This window comes from Cyanistes caeruleus, chromosome 25 (genome assembly GCF_971803275.1).
Source record: "Cyanistes caeruleus chromosome 25, bCyaCae1.hap1.1, whole genome shotgun sequence".
Lineage (NCBI taxonomy): Eukaryota > Metazoa > Chordata > Aves > Passeriformes > Paridae > Cyanistes > Cyanistes caeruleus.
The window spans coordinates 6,428,634-6,449,840 of NC_141725.1; the positions used below are offsets into that span (position 1 = coordinate 6,428,634).

Here is a 21,207-nt window from a genome sequence, read left to right on the forward strand (position 1 = left end):
TGAGATATCCCTGTTTCTTTTTCCCTGATGGCTGGACCAGCTGGACATGGTTGTGTTTTAAATTATCAACAACTGTAACAAGACACTTAAAAAAAATCTAAGCCATGGATTTTTCTGAAATACATAACAGAGTAAGTAAGGTATTCTCAGTGGTAAATAAGACATAGTACAGTGCATTACCAAAAAATCAAATAGGAAAGTAGATCATATTTAAAATATACTTCCCAAAAATGGTTAAGGAAGCAACACTGTAATTTCAGTCTCATTTCTAGTTTATGCTAGACTATTTTAATAGCATTCTTAATGTTTTCCAGATGCAGTTATAGTTTTGCCAGCAGTGTGTGGGTTTTTACTATAAATTTAAACACTGCATTTTTGTAATTATGGAGGCTTATTTTAAGGCATTCTTGTACATAAATTACCCTTGTTCTCAAGAGCTCAATGCAGAATTCCAATAGAACAGTAGTGGAATTCCAGCATGAATTCACAACACAGGTTAAAATACCTTCATAACTCGTTCCCCAAAACTTAAATTCACTTAATAATTTGTAGTGCCACCTAGATTTCAGGAGTTAAGATATTTATTAACTATTTGGGGGAAAAATCAGCCAGGAATCAAGCTTCTGCAAACTAATTGCAAGTAAACTGGATACTGCAACAGCTGTAGCAGTAAAGACAGATACAACAGTCAAACTGAGCCCCCCAAAAATTCTTCACAGCTGTAAATGACCTCAGAAGGCCAGGCAGTAAATCCAAGCAGTTGTTCTGACAGTCTGATGGGCATCCTCTATCTTTACAGCTGCAGTGTTGTGGTGAGTCTTGATACTTGTACATCACTGCTAATCAAATACGCAGATTCAGCTTAATATTGCAGCATTTTTTTCCTTAACATCTGCATACTTGGAACTTGGTTTTAATCAAGATTGTGACCCTTTTTTTTCAGACTTTACGTGTTAGAATACACAAGAATGAAATCAACAGGAATGCATTTAGAGTAACTACAAATATAGCTGTTCTTCTGTAAAAGCAAAGGCTGAAGTTGTTCATGTGGAACAAAAGTATTTTGGGCTTCTAATCATTGGCATGGAAGAATGGGTTCCACATTTCACTTTTGTAGTTCTTTCAAAGTGAAATGTAAGGGAGCTTTAACGTTTCTTCATGAAAAACAAAAGTCATTTATTTGCTAGAAAAAAAAAAAACATTGCACAATCAAATTCCAGAAAGTGAGGATGACTTAAAGATGTTCTAAACTTGGCACATTCATTGTTGCAACAGTTCTAGATATTTCCTTCTCTTTCCCCATAGCTGAATACTTTCATATTTCAGCATGTCCTTTGGTGTTTATAACTTTAAGAAAACAACTTTTAAAATTCTTATTCTCATGTCTTCATACGCACCTGGCTTTCCCTTGCTCTTTCTGAAGAATTGGAAATGGTTATAGTCATACCCAGTTTTCAGCATTCCCAGTCTTTGTTATAAACCAGGTTTCAGCAATACAGTACAAGCTTGAACGATTCCCTTTTTTGTGATACAATTTAAAAGACAAAGAGGTGTGACACCTCAGTGCCCAGCCCCATATCTGCCTTGGGAAAGGCCCAGCCAGAGCTTTGCAGTGATGGATGAGATTTTGGAAGCATCACAACATCGCAACGTACTCATCTGGCTCTGCTTGCTTCCAGTCCTCTCCTCACCTCTGGCTGGTCTAGCCAGTTTTCTTCCCTTCCAAATCTTCAGCCTGGAAAAGAGGGCTCCAAGGAGACCTCAGAGCCCCTTCCAGTGCCTAAAGGGGCTCCAAGAGAGCTGGAGACACACTTTGGACAAGGGCTGAAGTGACAGGACAAGAGGGAATATCTTCACACTGCCGAAGGGCAGGGTTAGGTGGGACATTGGAAAGAAATTCTTCCCTGTGAGGGTGGTGAGGGACTGGAACAGGATTCCCAGAGAAATTGTGACTGCTTCATCCCTGTAAACATTCAACGCCAGCTTGGATGGGGCTTGGAGCAACCGAATCTAGTGGAAGGTGTCCCTGCCCATGGCAGGGGATGGAACATGATGGACTTTAAGCTCCTTTCTAACCCAAACCATTCTGGGATTCTGTGATTTCAAGTCAGCTGCAGCTAGTGAGTGGTACAAAGGCATTGTGTGCTGCTCAGGGCCTTTGTGCAGAAATAAATGTCAAAACAGTCACCAACCCTTCAAAAACCCTCATATGGCTACTCTGCAGCACCCACCACATTGGGTGCTCCTCCTCCTCCTCCTCCTCCTCCTCCTCCTCCTCCTCCTCCTCCTCCTCCTCCTCCTCCTCCTCCTCCTCCTTCTTGTTCAGTGCCTCAGCATGGGAGCATCCAAATCTGCCTTTGCTCCAGGAAAGAGTCTGGCTGGGAGAGTTATCACCTCTGCTGCCTCTGCTCCTGCTCACTAAAAAGTCTTCAGATAAGACAGTTGGTATCTGCCTGATAGTGTGTTACCAAATAGTGATCAGATCCTGATGAGCAGCGGAGATGTGGAAAGAGGAGCAGGTGGTGCTCTCTGAGTTTTTTGATTTGTGACTCAATTGAAAATAGAGCAGAGGAATCCTCACATATAAATATAAAAGACTTCGTATAAAAATATATAAAGTCAGTCCTCTGAAAGTGGGAAGGGATATGGGGACAAAGCACTAGTAAAAGTTTACAATAAACTTTGTTGTCATTGTTTAAGGGAGAGCATCTGTGATAATTGCTGTGTGGTCTTTACAGGAAACTGCACGTTCTTGAATCCTGAGATCATCTTGTAGCAGAAAAAAAAGAGATGCTGATCTCATTCTTCTCACATTCCATTATGAGTAATTGCCAACTCTCTTCTTTTTTCTTTCTTTAATTGTTTTAAATTAGTACATCCAGAGATATGTTGCTGCAATTCCAGTAATCTACCAAGCCTCCCCCAGTCAGCAGGAAACCAAGAATGTTCCGCATCTTCTAATAACTGACCATCAGGTTGTCACTTATCTCTTAAGTAATTTTGTTCTATTAACCATCGGCCTCCCAGGGAGCATCCAGCGACCACAACCTGCAGCTATCCTGGATTCGATTTTGACATACCAGGGAAAGGAAAAAACTACTGAAGTTGTAGTTAAACCTGATGGGAGGAAATGTAGAGTCCATTGAAAACAAGATTTTCACACATATTACATAAGATATTACAGCTATTGGCTTCCTATTGTAAGATAGATTGTGAGGTAAGTTAGAGCAGGTTAAGTGTAGAAACAAGCAAATCCTGCACAATGATCGTAGTGAAAACTTTCGTAAATATTGCCAAACTCAGGTACCATCCAGAGCAGTCACTGTCTGCTCATTCAAAGTCGGATCATTCCATGTGTTTCAAAGTTTCAGAGCATTGTGTTTCACACTGCTGAAAATGGTTTTTCCTCACCTGCTGACCTGATTCAGTTAAGCTCCTCTGAGATGGGACCTCACTGTCAGAACACACTGTAATTCTGAAAGAGCCCAGAGTGGGGCCAGGTCCAGCCACTGCAGGGCTGTTTCGCTCAGTCGCCTTTTGGCTCTCAAAGGTGACACAGTGCCCTGTGCTCACCCAGCACCATACCAGCACCACTCCAGCACCACACCAGGCCCCGTGAAACAGCCCAGCACCACCCCATCACAACAAGAGCACCACACCAGCACACTGTGCCTACCCAGCACCACACTAGCACCCTGTGAAAGAGCTCAGCACCACCACCCCAGCACACTGCACAGCCAACATCACCCTGCAACACAACCAGCACTATCGTAGTACCGCAGCAGTGCCCTGTGAAACAGTCCAGCACTGCAACATCACCCTGTGGGCAACCAGCACTCAGCAAGCCAGCAGGCTTTCAAATCTTTTTTTTAACCCTAAAGTGGAAGGGTGGACTAGAAACCCTCTGGCTTTTCTGCAAGTTTATTTTAGATTCAGTTTTGTAGCTAATCACATCTGGGAGAGCTGAAACTTTAGTGCTGGACACGGCTCACCTCATGCAGGACGGGGCATTTCAACCTGTGAGAGCCCTTGGTTACTCACAGCCATTTACAAACTGCCTGAAAATATCGACTGGCTCTAAACTTTGGTCTTCCATCCACAAGAATGCCAAAATAAGTTTGTCCATGCTTCAAATTATAGGATCGTGTGGTTCTGTGGTTTTCTGTGGTAGAGGCTCTGTGGTTTCTTAAGCTATTTTGTGCACCTCTAACAGAGTAGCTGTAAGGCTTTGCTTAAATTGAATTTTCAAAGCCAGAGCCCCAAGCTCTAGCAATTTATTTTGCTATATTTAGATAAAACAACTACAACAAAATCGTGTAGCCATTGCTATGGTAACTAGCAAAATCCAAAACCTTGCCACTACACTTGGTGGCATCTACAAACCTTAAAATTCCTTGGTGTCATCTACAAACCTTAAAATTCCTTGGTGTCCTCAAAGCAGCTGCTCTCAGCTGGGTCTGACCCAGTTCCCACCATCTCAAGACATGTCCTACCTGCTGGGAGTGAAGCAGTCAGAGCTTTGAACCCTGGCACTGCAGCTGCTCCTCTGCCATGGCCTAGGCTCTGGCAGATATGTGTTTCCCATTTAATTTGGAAAAATAATTTGTTTACAAGACAAACACTAGTAACCTAAAGCATGTAACCATGCTCAACTCACAAGCCCTGGAGGTAACTAGTTCAATGCATTGATTCCCAGAGACTCTTTAAAGCTCTGTATAATTTGATCCTGAACAACCATTTCCTATCACTTCAGCTGAGACTGGGAGCAGCCCCTGCCACAAATCAGCACCTTCCACTTGCAGCACACAAAGGATGCAGATTTCTCCAAAATTTGTTAGGTAGAAAATATATTTCATTTACTCTCTTGAGGTCTGATTTTTCAGCCACAATTATTTGATCTTGTAATATTTAGTGCAGACACTAAAGAGGACCCATAAGGACTGCTTTATAGAATGAAGGAGTTAACTATACCAAAACCTCCTTTCTTAGCACATGGAGAGCTTTCAAGTTTTCATTTACTCTGTAAACATTGTTAGCATTAGTTACCTGCTCACTTACCTGTTCCCATTGTAAGTCCTTTTAGCAAATCAGAAGTTTTCTGCCTGTTGACATAAGCATAAACCTCAATAACACAGAAACTGCAGGTGAACTAACCTGGTACAGGTTTATAACTAAAGAGAGTAGCACTTCAAATCACTTTTACTTTGGTTTCTTGCACTTCTTACAGCTAAGAGCATACCTGGAGTTCTGACTCATTATGTCACCAAGAAACATCTGGAGTATTATTGGGATATGATCTGTGACATTTAGTTTATCTGATGAATAGCTACTGAGTCTGAGGCTTAAAACAAAACACACACAAGAATATCCTCAGATCCCAACAACTTTTTTTTTACAGCCTATGTGCAACGACAGCATAAGTGTTATCTTAATTATTTTAAATTATATTGAAAAGTAAGGGATATAGAGTGCTTGGATGTTCTTTCTGTAGCTGCAAGGGATAGGCAGAGAGGACAGGGCTTTTTCATTCTGAAAATTGTGATCAAGGAACTTTATGGAAGTTAAACAGCAGAAATATATTATGTTTGCTGCTGGCAGAGTCCTGTGAAATTTCATCAGTTAGGAAGGCTACAGCAGTTTTAAAAGATGCTGCATCAGCAGCAATAAAAAGTTTTAATTGTGGTCATTACATTAAAAAAAAATGCCAACCAGACAGGAGGGAAAAGGTACTCAGAGTGACAGCACTGATAGTCACATACAGCAGACGGGAGATTCAGCAATTCCAGAGATAAACCTGATGGCACTCCCAGAGTAGGGGTGGCACTGACAACTCCAGGAGCTCAGAATTCCAAGAGGCGACCTGGGCTTGGGACATACTTAGGCTCAGGCAATAAATGCTACAGTTGTGTTTGAGGTTTAACAATTGGGTTCAGACCTTGGACAGCCTTTAGTGTCAAATTTCCACATCCTGAACAGAATGGTGATGTTTTTCTCACTTTCTCAGTGAAGGGGCTCTTAAGCCATGCTGGGTACAGGGGGATCCTTTCAGATTAAGCCCAGATGACGTGGATAAAGGAAAGCTTTTGGGAAAGCATACAGATGAGAATGCTGTGTATGTCAGACCCCAGACCACTCGAGTGGGAGTAACGCATGGAGCGCTGGGCCATGGTTTTATAAGAGATGAGAAGCACAACATGAGAAGAATTGGGTAGGGAATTGTGCTCATCTGTCACACACTGCAGTCAACTCCTCCAAAATATTGATGTACTAAAAATATTGCATAGAAACCTGCCTTGGCAACCTGCTGCTCACTTTGGCCAGGTGAGCAGGAGCAGCCAGTGAACAGCTGGGAGAAGAATGAGTCAAAGAGAATAAATGGAACATCCCAATAGTGAGGTGTGTTTTTCCAGCCAGCTGAAGGTTGTCTCTAGTGATCTCCCCAAGCATTCCTGGTGTAAATTGCCAGGACATCCAGCATTGCTGCACACAATTTGCTTGGAAAGGCTGTGGCATTGGATTTGGGACTGGTCTTCTCAGCCCAAATCTGACTGGGACAAGGAAGAAAGGGAAGGACAGGAGGGAAAATAGTGCAGAGGGCACCAGCCAACAAGAAAAAGATTTCAGTGCAGAGAACAGAATTATTATTACTATTGTTTATTGTTATTACTATTGTATTATTGTTATTCAAAGCAAGATTCACAAATGTAAAATAAAAACCTGTGAAATTTTGGACAAAAAAAAAAAAGGTAAAGAAAGACTGCTGAAATCTCAGAGCTCCAAAAAGTAACTTTCATTTATTATATTAAACAATAACATTTCTCTTATTATATTAAACAATAAACACATGAGATGGGTTAAAATTAAAATACCTTACAATTTGTTATAACATTTGAAAGATAAATATAACCACAATAATGTACATACTTGGAGATATTAGTCAGATTTAGGTCAACATTGCAGTTTCTGCTTTGTGTTTCCACCTTTTTCAGGTCAGACTGAAGAATGATATATATTAAAAGGGACACTAGAAGAGTACTCTGTACTTGCAACGGCAGAAGAAACCACAGTCACTAGAAGCTTTCCTTTGAAATTTAAAGGGAGAGGCAAAAGTTGGAAGAAACAAAAATTCCATTTTATAACAAATTAGCCTTTATTTATAAAACTTTCAAGTAAAAAGAGCAGTATATCAACTGATCAAAAAGGTGTGTCAAAGAATTATAGTTAACATGTCTACTCTAAAAATAAAACTTCTATGATTCCATCATACTCCAAGCAAAATTCCTTCCTAAGAAAAGATGGTTGTTGTGAAGTCTACATAGATGCAATATATAACCAAATATATTTTGCATAACCAAAAAACTTGGCTGTTCCACTAGTATAGGAAGATAATTCAATTAGATCATTAACAGCAGAGATCAATTCACTTCAACAGAGTTCCAGCTCTAAATGAGGATTAAGCAGAAATGAAATTCCTGAGAGGGAGGAATAAAATGCAGATGAAAGGAGAAATCAAACTCTTACACAAGGGAAAGAAACAATTCTACTTGGACCAAAACTCCTTGGGCCATGGTTCTACAGAACAAATATTCTTCTCAATGGAGAAACACTAAAGAAGAAATAGTAACCCCCAAAAGGATTATAAGAAGAATTCAAGAAAAGTGCATTGTCTTTGAGCATAAGATGACAAAATAATTTCTACAATAGTGCCAACAGATTTCACAGATGGGAATTAAAAATAAAAAGGCTTACATAGACACAGTTTGGAATTTCCTACACTTTGAGAACACAATACATAGAACAAGATATAAGGAGGATTGATTACCCTCATAGGGCAGAGGTTCCACGAAGAAAATTTGCCTATATAAAAATATTTCATACAGCATTGTTGTGGAAGTATGACTTTTATGAGCATCTGTTTTTATTGCAGGGTGACTGGGAGGTTTTACAGCAAGACAATTTGAAGTTAACTGAGGGAAACCACTCAAGGCAAATGTGAACACACAGTTCTGTGAAGGGTCACGTGGTAATTCAATATCTGTGTCCTATGTGCACTGTCCGCACTTGTAGGTTCAACGGGAATAATTGTCTATCTGTCCTGTTTAACTGTTGTGCCTCAGTGCTCTGTGCAATCCAGGGCTTTCCATGAGTCATTCCAGTAGTATATATTCTGTATAAAACATGTTTGCCACCATAAAACCCTGCTAAACTCTTAGTAATTGCTCAAGGTTCCACAGAGTCTAATAATTTATCTAAGCAGAAAGAGGAATCACCTCCACTGTTTCCTCTAAGCCAAACATGCAATGGATATTCATTTCTCTTGAAGTAAAAGCTTGGGTAGAAATGGAGGAAAAACAGCACTGGAATCCAGATGACAATTATGTGCAACCAATCTAACTAGAATGGAACAAGAAAAACATGTTTCCCACCTTTGCCTGTGACTGTTTGGGGTGTGTGTATGGGAACAGCTCCTTAGAAATAAACTTTTTAGAAAGGGGATAAAAAGGAAAGAGGGAAGTGAGACTACAAGCAAACATAGGAAAAAATTCATTGTGTCAGCCCAGAGAAGAAAGATGACATGCAAGATGAGCAGTTGAGCCTACATTCTAAACAGATCCTCTAAAAACTACAAAGAATGTGAAATTACATCCAGTGCAAATGATTACTACTTTCTGCCAGGGTTCTCTTACACCTGGCACAGCTAATGAACACAGTTTTTCATGTCAATGAAAGAAATTTTGATAAAAATTGATTAGAAATCATTTATCTTCTTTTCTTTAACCGGGACATTGAAATTCTCAGAGCCATGAGCTAATCTGAATTTCTGTAAAGATTCCAATTCTGTATCCATCTGTGGTTACAAAATTCATACATACACACAAGCTTTAATATATAGAATATATATGCATATTCTACATATTCACTGTATATACACATTTTATGTACAACACAAGGAGCTATATAGCGGATATAGCATGTAGGCATGTAGAGTATATACACACACTATGATTACATTATACAATTATATATATATGTATATATATGTATATGTATATACACACACACATACATGACACAAATAATATGGATCTCACTGTACACTGTATATGCACTGGGAGTATTCACATTTTTCATATCTTACATTGCACATATTTTCTCTGCCCAAATAGCAACAGGTCTGTTTGTGCTTTAAATCTTACTGGTCTGGAGGAAGAAGAGCAATGTCTTGCAATAAAGTTTTGCCTCAAAAAGCAAGTGCAGGTTTTGCACAAACACTGAGTTACAGCATAGGGAAAGAATGTGGGGAATCTTCCTTTTTGTATGAAAAACTATATTAAATACAAAGCAAGAAATCACAGCTAGGTTTTCTTCTGCTGCAGTGACAACATTTTGAATCAAGAGTGTTTCAGTAAATTTAAGGTTCCTACATCTAATACTGTGCATAGACAGTATGTTGTGTTCTGTCCTTGTTCATTTGTTGTGGCTCTTAAAAATAACATCCTAAACACAGATAGATGTGTGTGCCTGCACACCCACCCACCCACCTACCTCCCCGCAAAAGCCTGAGACTACAAATGCCACGTCTTGGCTGCATTTCAGAGCTGAAAACTACCAAGATGCTTTAAACGATCCAATCTGACTCCTCTGTGTAAGGAAAGCATCCAGGATAAGGCAATCCCAACAGAACAGGGGAAGATTGTTTTCATTCACTGAGCAGGCACTATCATTGTAGTATGAAAATAAAAGTAAGGAAGCAAGGACATAAAAAATAGAAATGCATTAAAGATGATGAAGGAATACCGCATTACAAAAAAAAGAGAATATGTTGTAAGATAAGGGCCGCATCTGTAAAAACACAGAATGTAAAGCTTTTGTATTCCCAGAAAACAAAGGGCAGGAAAGAAGACTGAGGACATTTAAAAATGCTGTGCTAGATCCCTACTCTATGAGACAGAAAATTCCAAGGCAAACACAGCTGAAGTTTTAAAATTCCTGTAATCAGAAAAGGCATTTCTAGGAAGCGAATTAATTCACAGACTTATTTTATCTATGACATGTCAAACACATTCTGTGTTCTCTTTTCCAGGTGGAAGCGTTCAGTGCATATAAAACCTGTTCCTACCCGGTCTGAGTACTGCAAGCTGTATTTTAGAGCCAACCCAGACAGTGCTGCCAGAACTGATGTGTGAATGTGTATTTGGCAACTAAAATCTTATCCAACTTGGCTTCATTTCAGCTAAATCTGCTTGATCTGTAACCCCAAAGAGGTGGAATTGAAGAAGCAGAGGTAGAGACTGTCCCAGGGAGTCACTTGAGTAACACAACCTAGTCTGTGTGCTGGGAGTTGGAGTAAATGAGAGTATGATGAGTTGCAGTGGTGAGCACTCCTCAAACATGGCAACTTTTCTACCACTTGATTTTTTGATGTCACATTAAAGCAGTACTCAAATGTGTATCACCATCTTGCAATTCTGTTTACATACAATAAAGCAAGTTTTTACTTCATAATTTAACTGCTAAATTATTTATCCCATTTACTACAAATGAATTAACTCCCTCTTTTAGTCACATGTAATTATTCAAACTCAATGTGAATGAATGATTAAATTAGAAGAACTACCGATTTCTAGAGTCTTCAAATTTGTACTGTTTTACAGAGTTCACTGTATCCATCATATATAAATTGTCAGATTCTTTTGCAAAAGCCACAACTTCTGGATAAAAAGGGACCATCTAATAATGAATTTATGCTTTCACACAGATGATGCAGAAGTACTGATTAGCCTACCATGAATTATTAAATAGATGTAACAAGTGAAAGCTAATTCTGTAAATATTATCTTTTTATGACATTTTCTTTGAAATCCATACTGCAGCTTGAAAGACCCAGTGGAATTCAGGTTATAAAAAAACAGCTTCACAAGCTGCAGTTTACTGTATGCAACATTTGTGTTTTGGATAAAGAAACTTTCAGTACCTTAGGATTATACGTTAAATTTCTTACAAGCAATAAATTTTATCTAGAACATATAATACAGCTTATACAGTGTTTCTTGCAGATTATGCACTTGAGAAGCCACACAGAGCCTGGTTGGACACAACCAGCCAGTCCTGTTTAGATCTGAAGATGACTAAAATTATTTTCACAATATAAACCAATGATTTAGTATTTTTATAAAAGCCTTGTTCCAAGGTTTCTCTTAAAAAGGGTGAAACTCAAGACCCTCTTTAAGAGTTTGGCATGTCAGCCTTACTGAGTGCAATGGCCAACTCAAGGTCTTCTTGTTCTTGTCTCCGCAACCGAGCCAGTCTTTCCTGCTCTGCTTTTTCACTCTCTCGCTTTGCCCAGGCCAGCTGCTGTTCCTCATTTCCAAACTAAAAAATGAAAATGGAAAATTAATTATTAAAGTTACCAACCAGCTCAAAGAAATTATGCAAAAAATACAAAGAATCAGACTTATTAAAATATACAGCTCAAGTACACCAGGCTGTCTTAGGGCAGACAGAAAGAAATGCACTCACTGGTTTCCTCACTTCATCCTTTATTTCCTTATTTTCTTCCTCCTTCATTTCCTCCCTTATCTCCTTAATTCCTCTTTACTTCCTTACTTAGTTTATACGCTTAGTTTCTTCCTCCTCCCACCTGGAAATTAACCCATATGGGATGCAAGTCCTTGCATCTGTGGCTCACTCGGGTGTGTAAACAGCAAAAAAAAACCCTCCACAAGCACAAAAAAAGGAAATGAATGGTTTGGAAGCACAGCAACTACAACCATTTTTAAGAATAAATAGCTGGTAAAAGCTGGTAAATACCTGGTAAAGCTAATAGCTTGCTCTTGTGCAATTGCACAACAGAGAGATTTATTGCAGTAGTTCCTGCTAAGGGTGAGGGGTTTGATAAGTGATTTTGGACACTGCTGACATGTGGGAAGTTTTATCACCAAATCAAAAGTTACCAAAAGTGCTTCTGTTGCTGTTCATAAAATACACAGTTTCACCAGTAAGAAATAATGTGAGAGAATCCAATTTACTTCAGAAGAGAACACTAAGAAAAGAATCACACTTTATAACATTCAGGTCCTAAACCTGTTTGGGCTTCCCAAAACACAAGTACATTGCTGCAAAACTTGTCCAAAATTATATTCCAGTATTTACCATTGAAACATGCAAAAGTTCGCTTCTTTGAACTTTTTGAAAATCTGAAACTATTTCATTGAAATCACAACAATTTCAAATGCAAACATAATCTGTTCCCAGTTAATTTTAGCATTTGCTGAGGAGGAGGATGGGAACAGCTGTATGCAAATGTTTGCATTAAAGCCCACTTCTAAAATGTGCTTTGTGCCATTTTTTTTCTTTTGGCGATTTTTTTGGTGTGCATGCAGGAAAACATATTGAGTTTTTTGAGGAGAAAAATTTCAGCTGGATGTATACTGCAAAAATTCTTCGTGGCCCAGGACACAGTGACTCTGAGAAGAGTCTGCTGTGCCATGGCAAAAACGGATGCAGTTACACCTGCCCAGACTGACTCGAAATATTGAACTGAATGTTAAAATGCAAGCTTCAGTGCTAAACCCTGCCTAGCTGCACAAACACTATGTGATGGCCCCACCCCAGCCTCCTCCTCCTCCACTATGCAGTGTATCTGTAATTTTTATTTTTTATATATTTTGAAATCAATCCACCTATTTTAATTTCTTTCAACCCAAGCCCAATTCTAATTTACTCATAATTTAATCATGCCTCTGGATGCCTATCATTCCTCCTTTTATTTCTCCCAGTATGACTTTTGAGATGATTTGATGCAAAAAACACCCAAGCTTTTCTTCATGCAATATCTCTGCTTTCATTGCTATAGAAATTTAGATGAAAAACTTTGCATTTGATGTTACTGAAATGCAACAGAAGTGGTACAGACACAAATGGAAGCAGGAATTCTCTGCTTAGTCCAGGAATTCAGGTAAGTCTAACAGCTGGGATGAAGAATGAACTGCAATTATTTTCAGAAATACAAGACACTTTGTCAAACTATTTGGGATATTTTTTTAATGTTGAGAAACCAGTTTCACTTCTATAGCTTCCATTCTGGGATAAGGCTTCCAAAGTTTATGAGAGTCCCAATTATAACTTGTTTATGGGACACAAGTTATATTTTTGTGGTTAAAAATGCTGAGTGGAATAAATAAAAAGGAAAAATAGGCAAATGATTCATTGGAAACAAATCTGGATGCGCCTTATTACAAGTGATTGGCACAAAGTACAATTTTCAGGAGATAACTCTCAACAGTGAGTAGTGAAATAAGTATAGAACAGTTCAATAGTGCCCCAGATTCTTGCACAGATTGCCTATAAAAGGATGATTTACAGGTAATTTAATACAATAACCATTTTTTTGCATATGTCCAGGTTTCAAGAAGTCAATAAATATGTCACACATGTAATTGCATTAAACCCATCCTTTTCTTTTTCAGAAATACAGTCAGACCCAAGGTATAGATGAGGAAACCAGCAGACTGCAGCAAGACCAATCAAATCTCAAAAAGCTTCACTTGTTTTAACTTGTGTGTACTGAATTAGCAGCTAGTACTGAGACAAAAAGTTTATTCCTAAGTGTTCTGTTTCTTGGAAATTTAAAGACTTTCTGTTGGCAAAAAAAAGTGGCTTTTCTTGTTGTTCTGTAAACTGCAGCTGGAACACAGAAATATCTGAAATCTTAGCTACCAAAAGACTGTTTTGTTCCAATGAATCATATTTAGTGACAACAACAAAGTTAAGAACACAAAGAAAGTATCTGCAAACTCTGGATGCGTGAATTTGCCAGTGTGTCAAAAAAGCACCAGATTTTCCTACTAAAATACAATGATGAAAGTTCCCATGTTCTTTCTTACAACAGTCAAGAATTAAAATTAAAAATTAGGTTGTTTGATTATTCATGTTCTACATGATTCTGTTCTCAGATTCCATGGATTCAAATTAGATGTCAAAAACCTTCTCTAAGTAAGACTGATTTTCATTTCCATTATGAACAAAGTTTCCCAACCATGAGGCAAAGAGAATCATTGAGTATTCTCAATGATTTCAAGGTAACTGGTACATTCAAAACATCATACAGAAGGATTAGGAATTGTCACGTGTAGCAGCATAATTGTGCCATGGAAAAGGAAAAAACTCCATGAACTGAGGAGAAAAGGGATTAAATCTGTCTTTTCAGCCAAATTCAGTCAACACTTCTTTTTTTTTTTTTTTTTCCTACAAGAGGAGAAATTAATTCAGAAAACGTTAAATTTAAAGTTCAAATTTTAAAAATTTATTTCATTTGATGAAATGCCATTTAACGGGAATTATTTAGTGGCTACTGCTCATTATCTCATTTTTCCTACTTGTTCCTTATCTTCTAAAGTTGATCTCAGAACCGGGTGGCACAGCAAATTTGACCCTGCAGCACCAACTAGGATTGGGACCAGAGATTTTGGTTAATCATTTGATACAATCACTCAGAGTAAACCACATTTTAACTTAAGAAATACAGTCTGGATTTCTTAATGTAAAGTAAGATGACAATAACTGGGAAACAGTCATTCCATTCCATCATTTGTCTTTCTTTGCAGGAAGGAATTAGATATTGTTGAAGAAACTTCAGATAAAGCAGGTTTAATGTCTTATTTTTATTAAGAATGTCATCAGTTTGTATACAATCAGAATTTAACTGTGCAAATCCAACTAGCTGTGGTCAAACATACAACAAATCTTGAACTTGACGTTTCAGAAGTGATAAATTAAAGTCCTGAGGCCAACTAAAGTCTGCACAGATGACTTCAGCTAACAATATCAAATAGGAAAGTGATACACATTTAATATTAAATAATAATTAGGAACACCCCCCCCCCCCCCAAAACATTAGAAAGAAACAACCTGAAAGATTCAGTTTAAGTATCTCCCCTTGTTAAACAGTGACCTGTGTCCAGCAGAGTTAAGGAACAGAATAAGTTTGCAATTTTACTGTGTGGCAATGTAAGAGAACAAAAACGTGTGAAAGGAGGAAGAAGCCTGAGGCTGTGGATGGGACAGATTCTATCCACTTATGGAAGCAATAAGAACCACACCACCATTGCATTTACAATGGTTCCCAATTCCAGCATTAAAACCAAAGTTGGGCTTTGGAAACCCCGATATTTTTAAATTAATGGGGACCTGGCTTTGTTTTCAAACCTTCTGTGACTGTCTTTTTTGAGTGCAGTGTGGACCTTTCTATCTCGGTTCTATGAAACCTTTTTGTTTTCTCTGTCTTTTCTACAACATCAGTAACAGGAACAAAATCCAACAGCTAAATTTTCAATCTCTGTCTCATCTGTGTCTCTCTATGACCACATTCCATCATATACAGTAAACATTGCAACAGGATTGTCAGAACTTTCTCCATAACCAGTTACGAGTACTTATTAGAAACTTTTCCTTTAAGGATTTGCTTCTCAGGATATGGTGAAATTGCTATAGAAATGTTTTCATCAATTGGTTTTGAGTCTTTACATCATTGGCTCCCAAAAATCTGTTTACAAAATGGCCTCCATGCAACAAAAGCAATACACTGATTCTGCTACAAAGAATTTGAGAGTAAAGGCACACTGTACTAAAATAATTTAAATGCACGTAAACCCTTGAAAATTTAGTATGAAACTTCTTTTTTATTGAAATAATGCCTTTTTATTACAGAAATATTAATACAAAAACAATGAGGACAGCATGAAGGTACTGAGAGACAGAAGCCAGGGAACAGTAGGTTTGCAGGTAAGACAGAAACCCAACAGAGACTGCTGCAAGCAGAGCAGAAAGTGGTTTGCTCAGAGACAAGGAACTTAACTTACAGAGCTGAAGTCTGCAAACCCCAAGGAAGAGTCTTTAGAAGTTTTACTTGAAGAGGAGGAAGCAAATGGATCTTTTCCACTAAATGGGTCCCCAAACCCCTTTTTACTTTGAAACAGGTCACTGCTGTCAGCCCCAAATGGCTGGAATGGATCATGGGGCTTGGGAAAATCTGTAGACCCAAGGTGGCTTACAGGAGTACTTTTACCTGGAAAGTTTAGGGAAAAAAAAACAAAAGGAGAAAAAGAGAAGTTACTTACCATGGACAGTGCAAAGCCCTGAAATAGGAAACTGTGCTATATACTCTAGCATCATCCATCCTTCTTGGGGTAGATGGAAATATAACCAAATATAATGGTAGTTATTTCTCAGTGCATATCATCTAAAGCAGTTATTTTATTTAAATGGATTTATTATCTTATACATACAAAAATATTAATACCATCAAGATTCTAAATGATGAAACCCATTATAAAGACATTTGGTCAGAAAAAATTGACAAGTATGACTGATTTTCCAGGATTAGAGATATTTCAAGTTTAAGTTTGGTATTTTACAGAAGACAAAATAAAGAAAAGTGTATCACTAAAGATAAGTCACATTATATAGGATTAAAGAGTAACTTAGCTGTCACTTTACAGAATGCCTGCATTCTGCTTTTTTTTCCTGGAACTGGTTTATCCTTCTACCATCACATACACAAAGAAAAGGAGGCTGATTAAGAAATCACCTCTCTCTGAAGTGCTTGCTCCATAACTCGCTTTCTGCAGGTGAGTGTTTGTTCTTATATTCCACCCCAAAAACAAATGAAATCACAGGAATTATTGTGTATGCTCATAAATAATATGTGTATATTTCATTTGTTGCAATTAAAGCCTCAATGGTTGATTTTTAATTCCCCTTGCCAAAAGCTTATTTTGTGAGGTTAAATAACTAAACAGATAAATATATTTCTCCCCCACCCACCCCACCTTAATAAAAAAAAAAAGAAGATTGCTCCTGACAAGTGTTCATCCAGCTTCCAGGGAAAATATTCCTTGTGTGATCATTCTTGATTGCAATGTGTTAACTCGATAAAGGAAAATCTAGAAGCATTCTTAAAGTAAACAAATACTTGCAACTTCCTGCGTAATAAACTGAATTCCATACATTATTTGTAGTAATAGAGCTGTTTTGAAATATCCAATTTAATAGGAATCTTTTAATTTATTCTCATTATGACATACACACCACGAAAGCACAGAGAAATGGAATCAATCCCCAAATTTCAGAGTGTCCTTGGCACATCTAAGTCATAGCCTGGGAGCTTTTCAGAAAGCACTTTGGTACGTGCTCATGAACTTCATAATATATGCTCAGATCTGTGGAAATACTTTCATCAAAGGGAAATAAAGATCAGCAAGCTTGCACTAAATAAATTACCTATCCAGCAACTTCCAGTAAATCCCAGCTCAGCCTCTCCTACCCCAGGGCCAGCCAAAAAGCCATCCTCCCTTGTACTCAGATGGCCTCTATTCCTCAAAGCCAGAGGCACATGTGGACAGGGAGCTGAAGGAATTGGGTATACAGGGAACTGAGGAAATCAGGTTTACGTGGACCTGAGGAAATCACGCAGACTCTCATTAGTGCGATGTCAATGTCAGACTCTGATGCAACAGAGGCATCACTGGCAGACATTGAGCTGCATAGAAAGTGGGAAGCAAAGAAGTCCCCAGCTGAACAAGCAGACAGAGAGAGACATGGAAAACAAGGCATGTGCAGGCAGAGATAGAACTGGATTTGTTTAGTTCTGACAGTGTTTGAGGGGAACCTGATCATAGTCCTGCAAGTCTTCCATAGGAAAAAGGTGAATGGATTTAGACTGGACTAAAAGAGATACACATCAGATTCAACAATTTTTTTCAACGCTTTTAAAACTAAAGGGTACTCCAGACTGCCCAGGGAACCTATCACATTCATAGCTGGAAGGGACCCACAGGGGTCATCCAGTGCAAGCTCTGGCCCTGCACAGCCACCACAACAATCCCATTCTGAGAGCGTTGTCCAAATGCTCTTTGATCTCTGGCAGCCTCAGGGGCATGACCATTTATCTGGGAAGCCATTCTATCAACACATCCACGAGATTTGAAAAAGCTTCTAGAAATAACACTGATTCAGCTACCTTGAAGCTGGAAGATAAAGCCGATCTTTTAAAACTAACCCTAACCCAGCACTATTTTCCATGGTTCAGTACATGCTTCATCCTGGATAAGATACATGACGTAGATATACAGATCCCCCGGCAGCAACCACCTGTGCAACTCCTAAAGTGAGGCAGATGAGGCCAGTGCTTTGTCCTTCATGGAAGGAAGTGACATAACATACAGGAAATTGCCCTCCTCACAAGCACGGACCCTCCCTCACTCCAACCCGACTTTTCACAGGCCACATTTTGCTCTCTGGAATGCAGTGTCACACTTATATCCTGCCCGTTCCCGTGACCTCCAGATCTCACCACTGCCACAGCCATCCCATGCCAGGGGACACAAAAACCTGTCAAGGGATGAGCAACTCAGCATTCATATGTAATGCTCCACATAGAAGAGCAACTTATTTTAACTTGTTTTAAATTAGAGTCACAGAATTCCAGACTGGCTTGGGTTGGAAGGTACCTTAAAGCTCATCCAGTTCTAACCCCCTGCCATGGGCAGGGACATCTTCCACTAGACTGGGCTGCTCCAAGCTCCAGCCAAACTGGCCTTGGAGAATTAAGTATCTGCATTTCCAACTTCTGCTCAAGGCAAAAAAAGAGCCCTCTACATTATTTCTCCTTCTTCTCTTGCCAGTTACCAGCAAGGAAATTCTACCCTCATACTTCACCATGTATTGCCCAAAACCAATTTGGATTGCTGGAGGCAAAACTGACCCATTTTAAGATGCCCTTTTCTTAGGTTAAATCTTCTGCTAGCAAAACCACTATGTGGAATTGGTGACTATTAACACAAACACTGGGTTTCCAACGTATTTGTTCAGCAAGCCTGGTTTTTCTGGGTGGCCTGTTTAAGGTTTTTGCACAAAGCCCCAGGTGGTTTTGAACCTGCACAGAGCGTCAGGGTTTCTCGTGCTTCATCTTCACGAAAGATCACAAAGAATCACTTTGTTGTAGAGGAAATGCAATGCCACCATGAAATGAGAGTTACTGCTAATAATATTGAAAGCTTTCATTTTACACACTGAGTGCCATTTTCTTCAGATTTTTAGATGTTAAAAATAGAGTGATAATTTTTCTATTTTGAAAAGTAAGAGGGAAACCCTTATGCAATCAGGTTTATCTTTTGCAGAGCGATTTTAAGGGCAGCACCTACTCTGAATACATCAGCCCTACCATGCACAAGAATCTTCAATGAGCCCTACAATCACAGAACCTCGAGCTGGAAGAGATCCATGAGGAACACCAAGTCAAACTCCAAGTCCAATTCTTTCTTTTAGTGCCCTTTGTACATTGCTTACAGTTTGCTTTATCCTGCCACACTCTGCAAACATGGTTTTGAGGCCTGGCAGAAGTTTGTTTGGTTCAGTTATATGTTCAAATTTACTCATATATTAGACACAAATTAGTAGTAATAACACCAGCACTATCTTTCTGATATCTTTGCTGATTTACAGCAAGTGTAAGTCTCCCATCGTAGCGAGTGTACATGAAACTACACGAAGATTTTTGTAGTCCCATGTTTAGTGTGTCAGGAATGTGGGTATGGGATTTCTATAACGTAAAGCAAAAGTACCCAAACCACAGTAAAAGGTTACCAGCCGTACTGATGGACATTGGTAAAATTGCAATATTGCACAATACAGTCATAACTAAGATTGCAATAATCTTCTACTTGCTGGAAAACATTGTATTTTTACATGACTTTGCTCATCATTCTGAGGTACGGCAGGCAAACAGTTGTAACCCTTATTTGATTTTTCTGCTAATAGTTTCAGGGGAAAAAAGTTCAGAAAAAAGCAAAACAGGTCCTATTCTGAAACCACAGCAGTTTCAGCAGTTACCCAAGTGGTGCACCCAAACCACACAGAGGACTCACTTCAGCAAAAAGAGATGATGAACAAAATGGTTTACCACAGCAAGTGCTGTTACTTAGAGTGAACTCCACCCATACAAAGGGTTTATCTAATTTCATGCCCCACAGCAAACTTGAGTTTGGAGGGCTGAGATCTGTATTTCAAAGCAAATATAACCTCACTGGTAGGATGCAAACACAAAATTTGTCTTACTGAATCACAAGATATTGACAACAAAGTGAAATATTTAGAGCTGTTTCAATATTCTATGTTTCAGTGCTGGTCTGACTTTCTGCTTAGAAGAGGATCTTGCTGAATGATAAGAAGCAGTCTTTTTCCTGCCTTTGAAGTCTGGATGGATCATGCTCATGGGGCAAATGGGACAGAGTGGAAATGGCACAACTTTAAACTTGCGCTAAACAAGGGCACCTTTCCAGGAAACTTTCTAAACTGAAAAATATCCTTTAAGAAGTCAGAGTTGTGCTGCAGAGGATAAGGAGTGATAGGAGTTAAGTCCATACCTGTGATTATATCTGAATATATAACCCCAGGATTTCCACCCCTCCTGTTTTTCACATGGCAGAAGAAGCCTCAGGTGCCTCCCAGCAAATCTTTCACTTGGTAGTTTACCAAATCTATATCTCATTCCAAACTTACTCAGCATGTTTTCCACCATCCTGTTAAGATTATGCAGCTCCTCCAGTCATGCAGAGTAAAACCTTCATCAACTGAACTTTACAAACTCACAGAAAAATGATTACTAGTTTCAAACTTTGCCTGAAGGTTAGTTACATTAAACTAAATTTTCTACAGAATACTTGGAGGTCTTTGTCTTCAACAGGGGCTATTTCTATGCTGTATTTAAACCTCAACTATTTGATGATAATGTTCTTTGCAAAAAATCACATGTTTTTTGTAACAGAAGGCAGAAGTTTTCCCATGCAAAACCCCTTCAGAACTGTTTTTGCTTCATATTTGCAAAGTTTGCACCTTGAGTTCACTGAAAACTTTTGCTTAAGAGAAATATTCTGACAATCTACGAACTTCTTGAAAGGTGAGAAATCATTACACCTTCAGCCCAACAATCTGCTCTGAAACAGCTTCTGGACAACCTCCTTCAACCATCAGTACTGAAATATCTTTAATCTGAGAGGCCAGCATAAACAAGAGAACCAAAGCGTGAATGGAATTTTTAGCTTGTGGCCAGGCAGGTGCTCCACCCATTAGTCATTTATCCTACACAACAAGGGATGCCTGTGTTCTAATGCAACTGTCAGGTCTTCTAGAATGCATGAAAAATAAAAA

General features: G+C 38.7%; 1 protein-coding gene across 16 annotated transcripts in view; it reads right to left on the reverse strand.

The window, feature by feature from the left end:
* Window positions 1–6,775: 6,775 nt before the first annotated feature.
* EPS15L1 (epidermal growth factor receptor pathway substrate 15 like 1) overlaps window positions 6,776–21,207 on the reverse strand; it is a 47,869-nt gene continuing 33,437 nt past the window's right edge. For 6 of the 16 annotated variants that reach the window (XM_086862604.1, XM_086862605.1, XM_086862616.1 and 3 more), the window contains one exon: window positions 15,661–16,066. In XM_086862604.1, the coding sequence (XP_086718730.1) occupies window positions 16,049–16,066 (18 nt within the window). In that variant the 3' untranslated portion in view covers window positions 15,661–16,048. Of the gene's footprint in view, window positions 11,374–15,660; window positions 16,067–21,207 lie in introns of those variants that run through there. The other 10 variants (XM_086862601.1, XM_086862611.1, XM_086862603.1 and 7 more) reach the window with 3 other exon arrangements.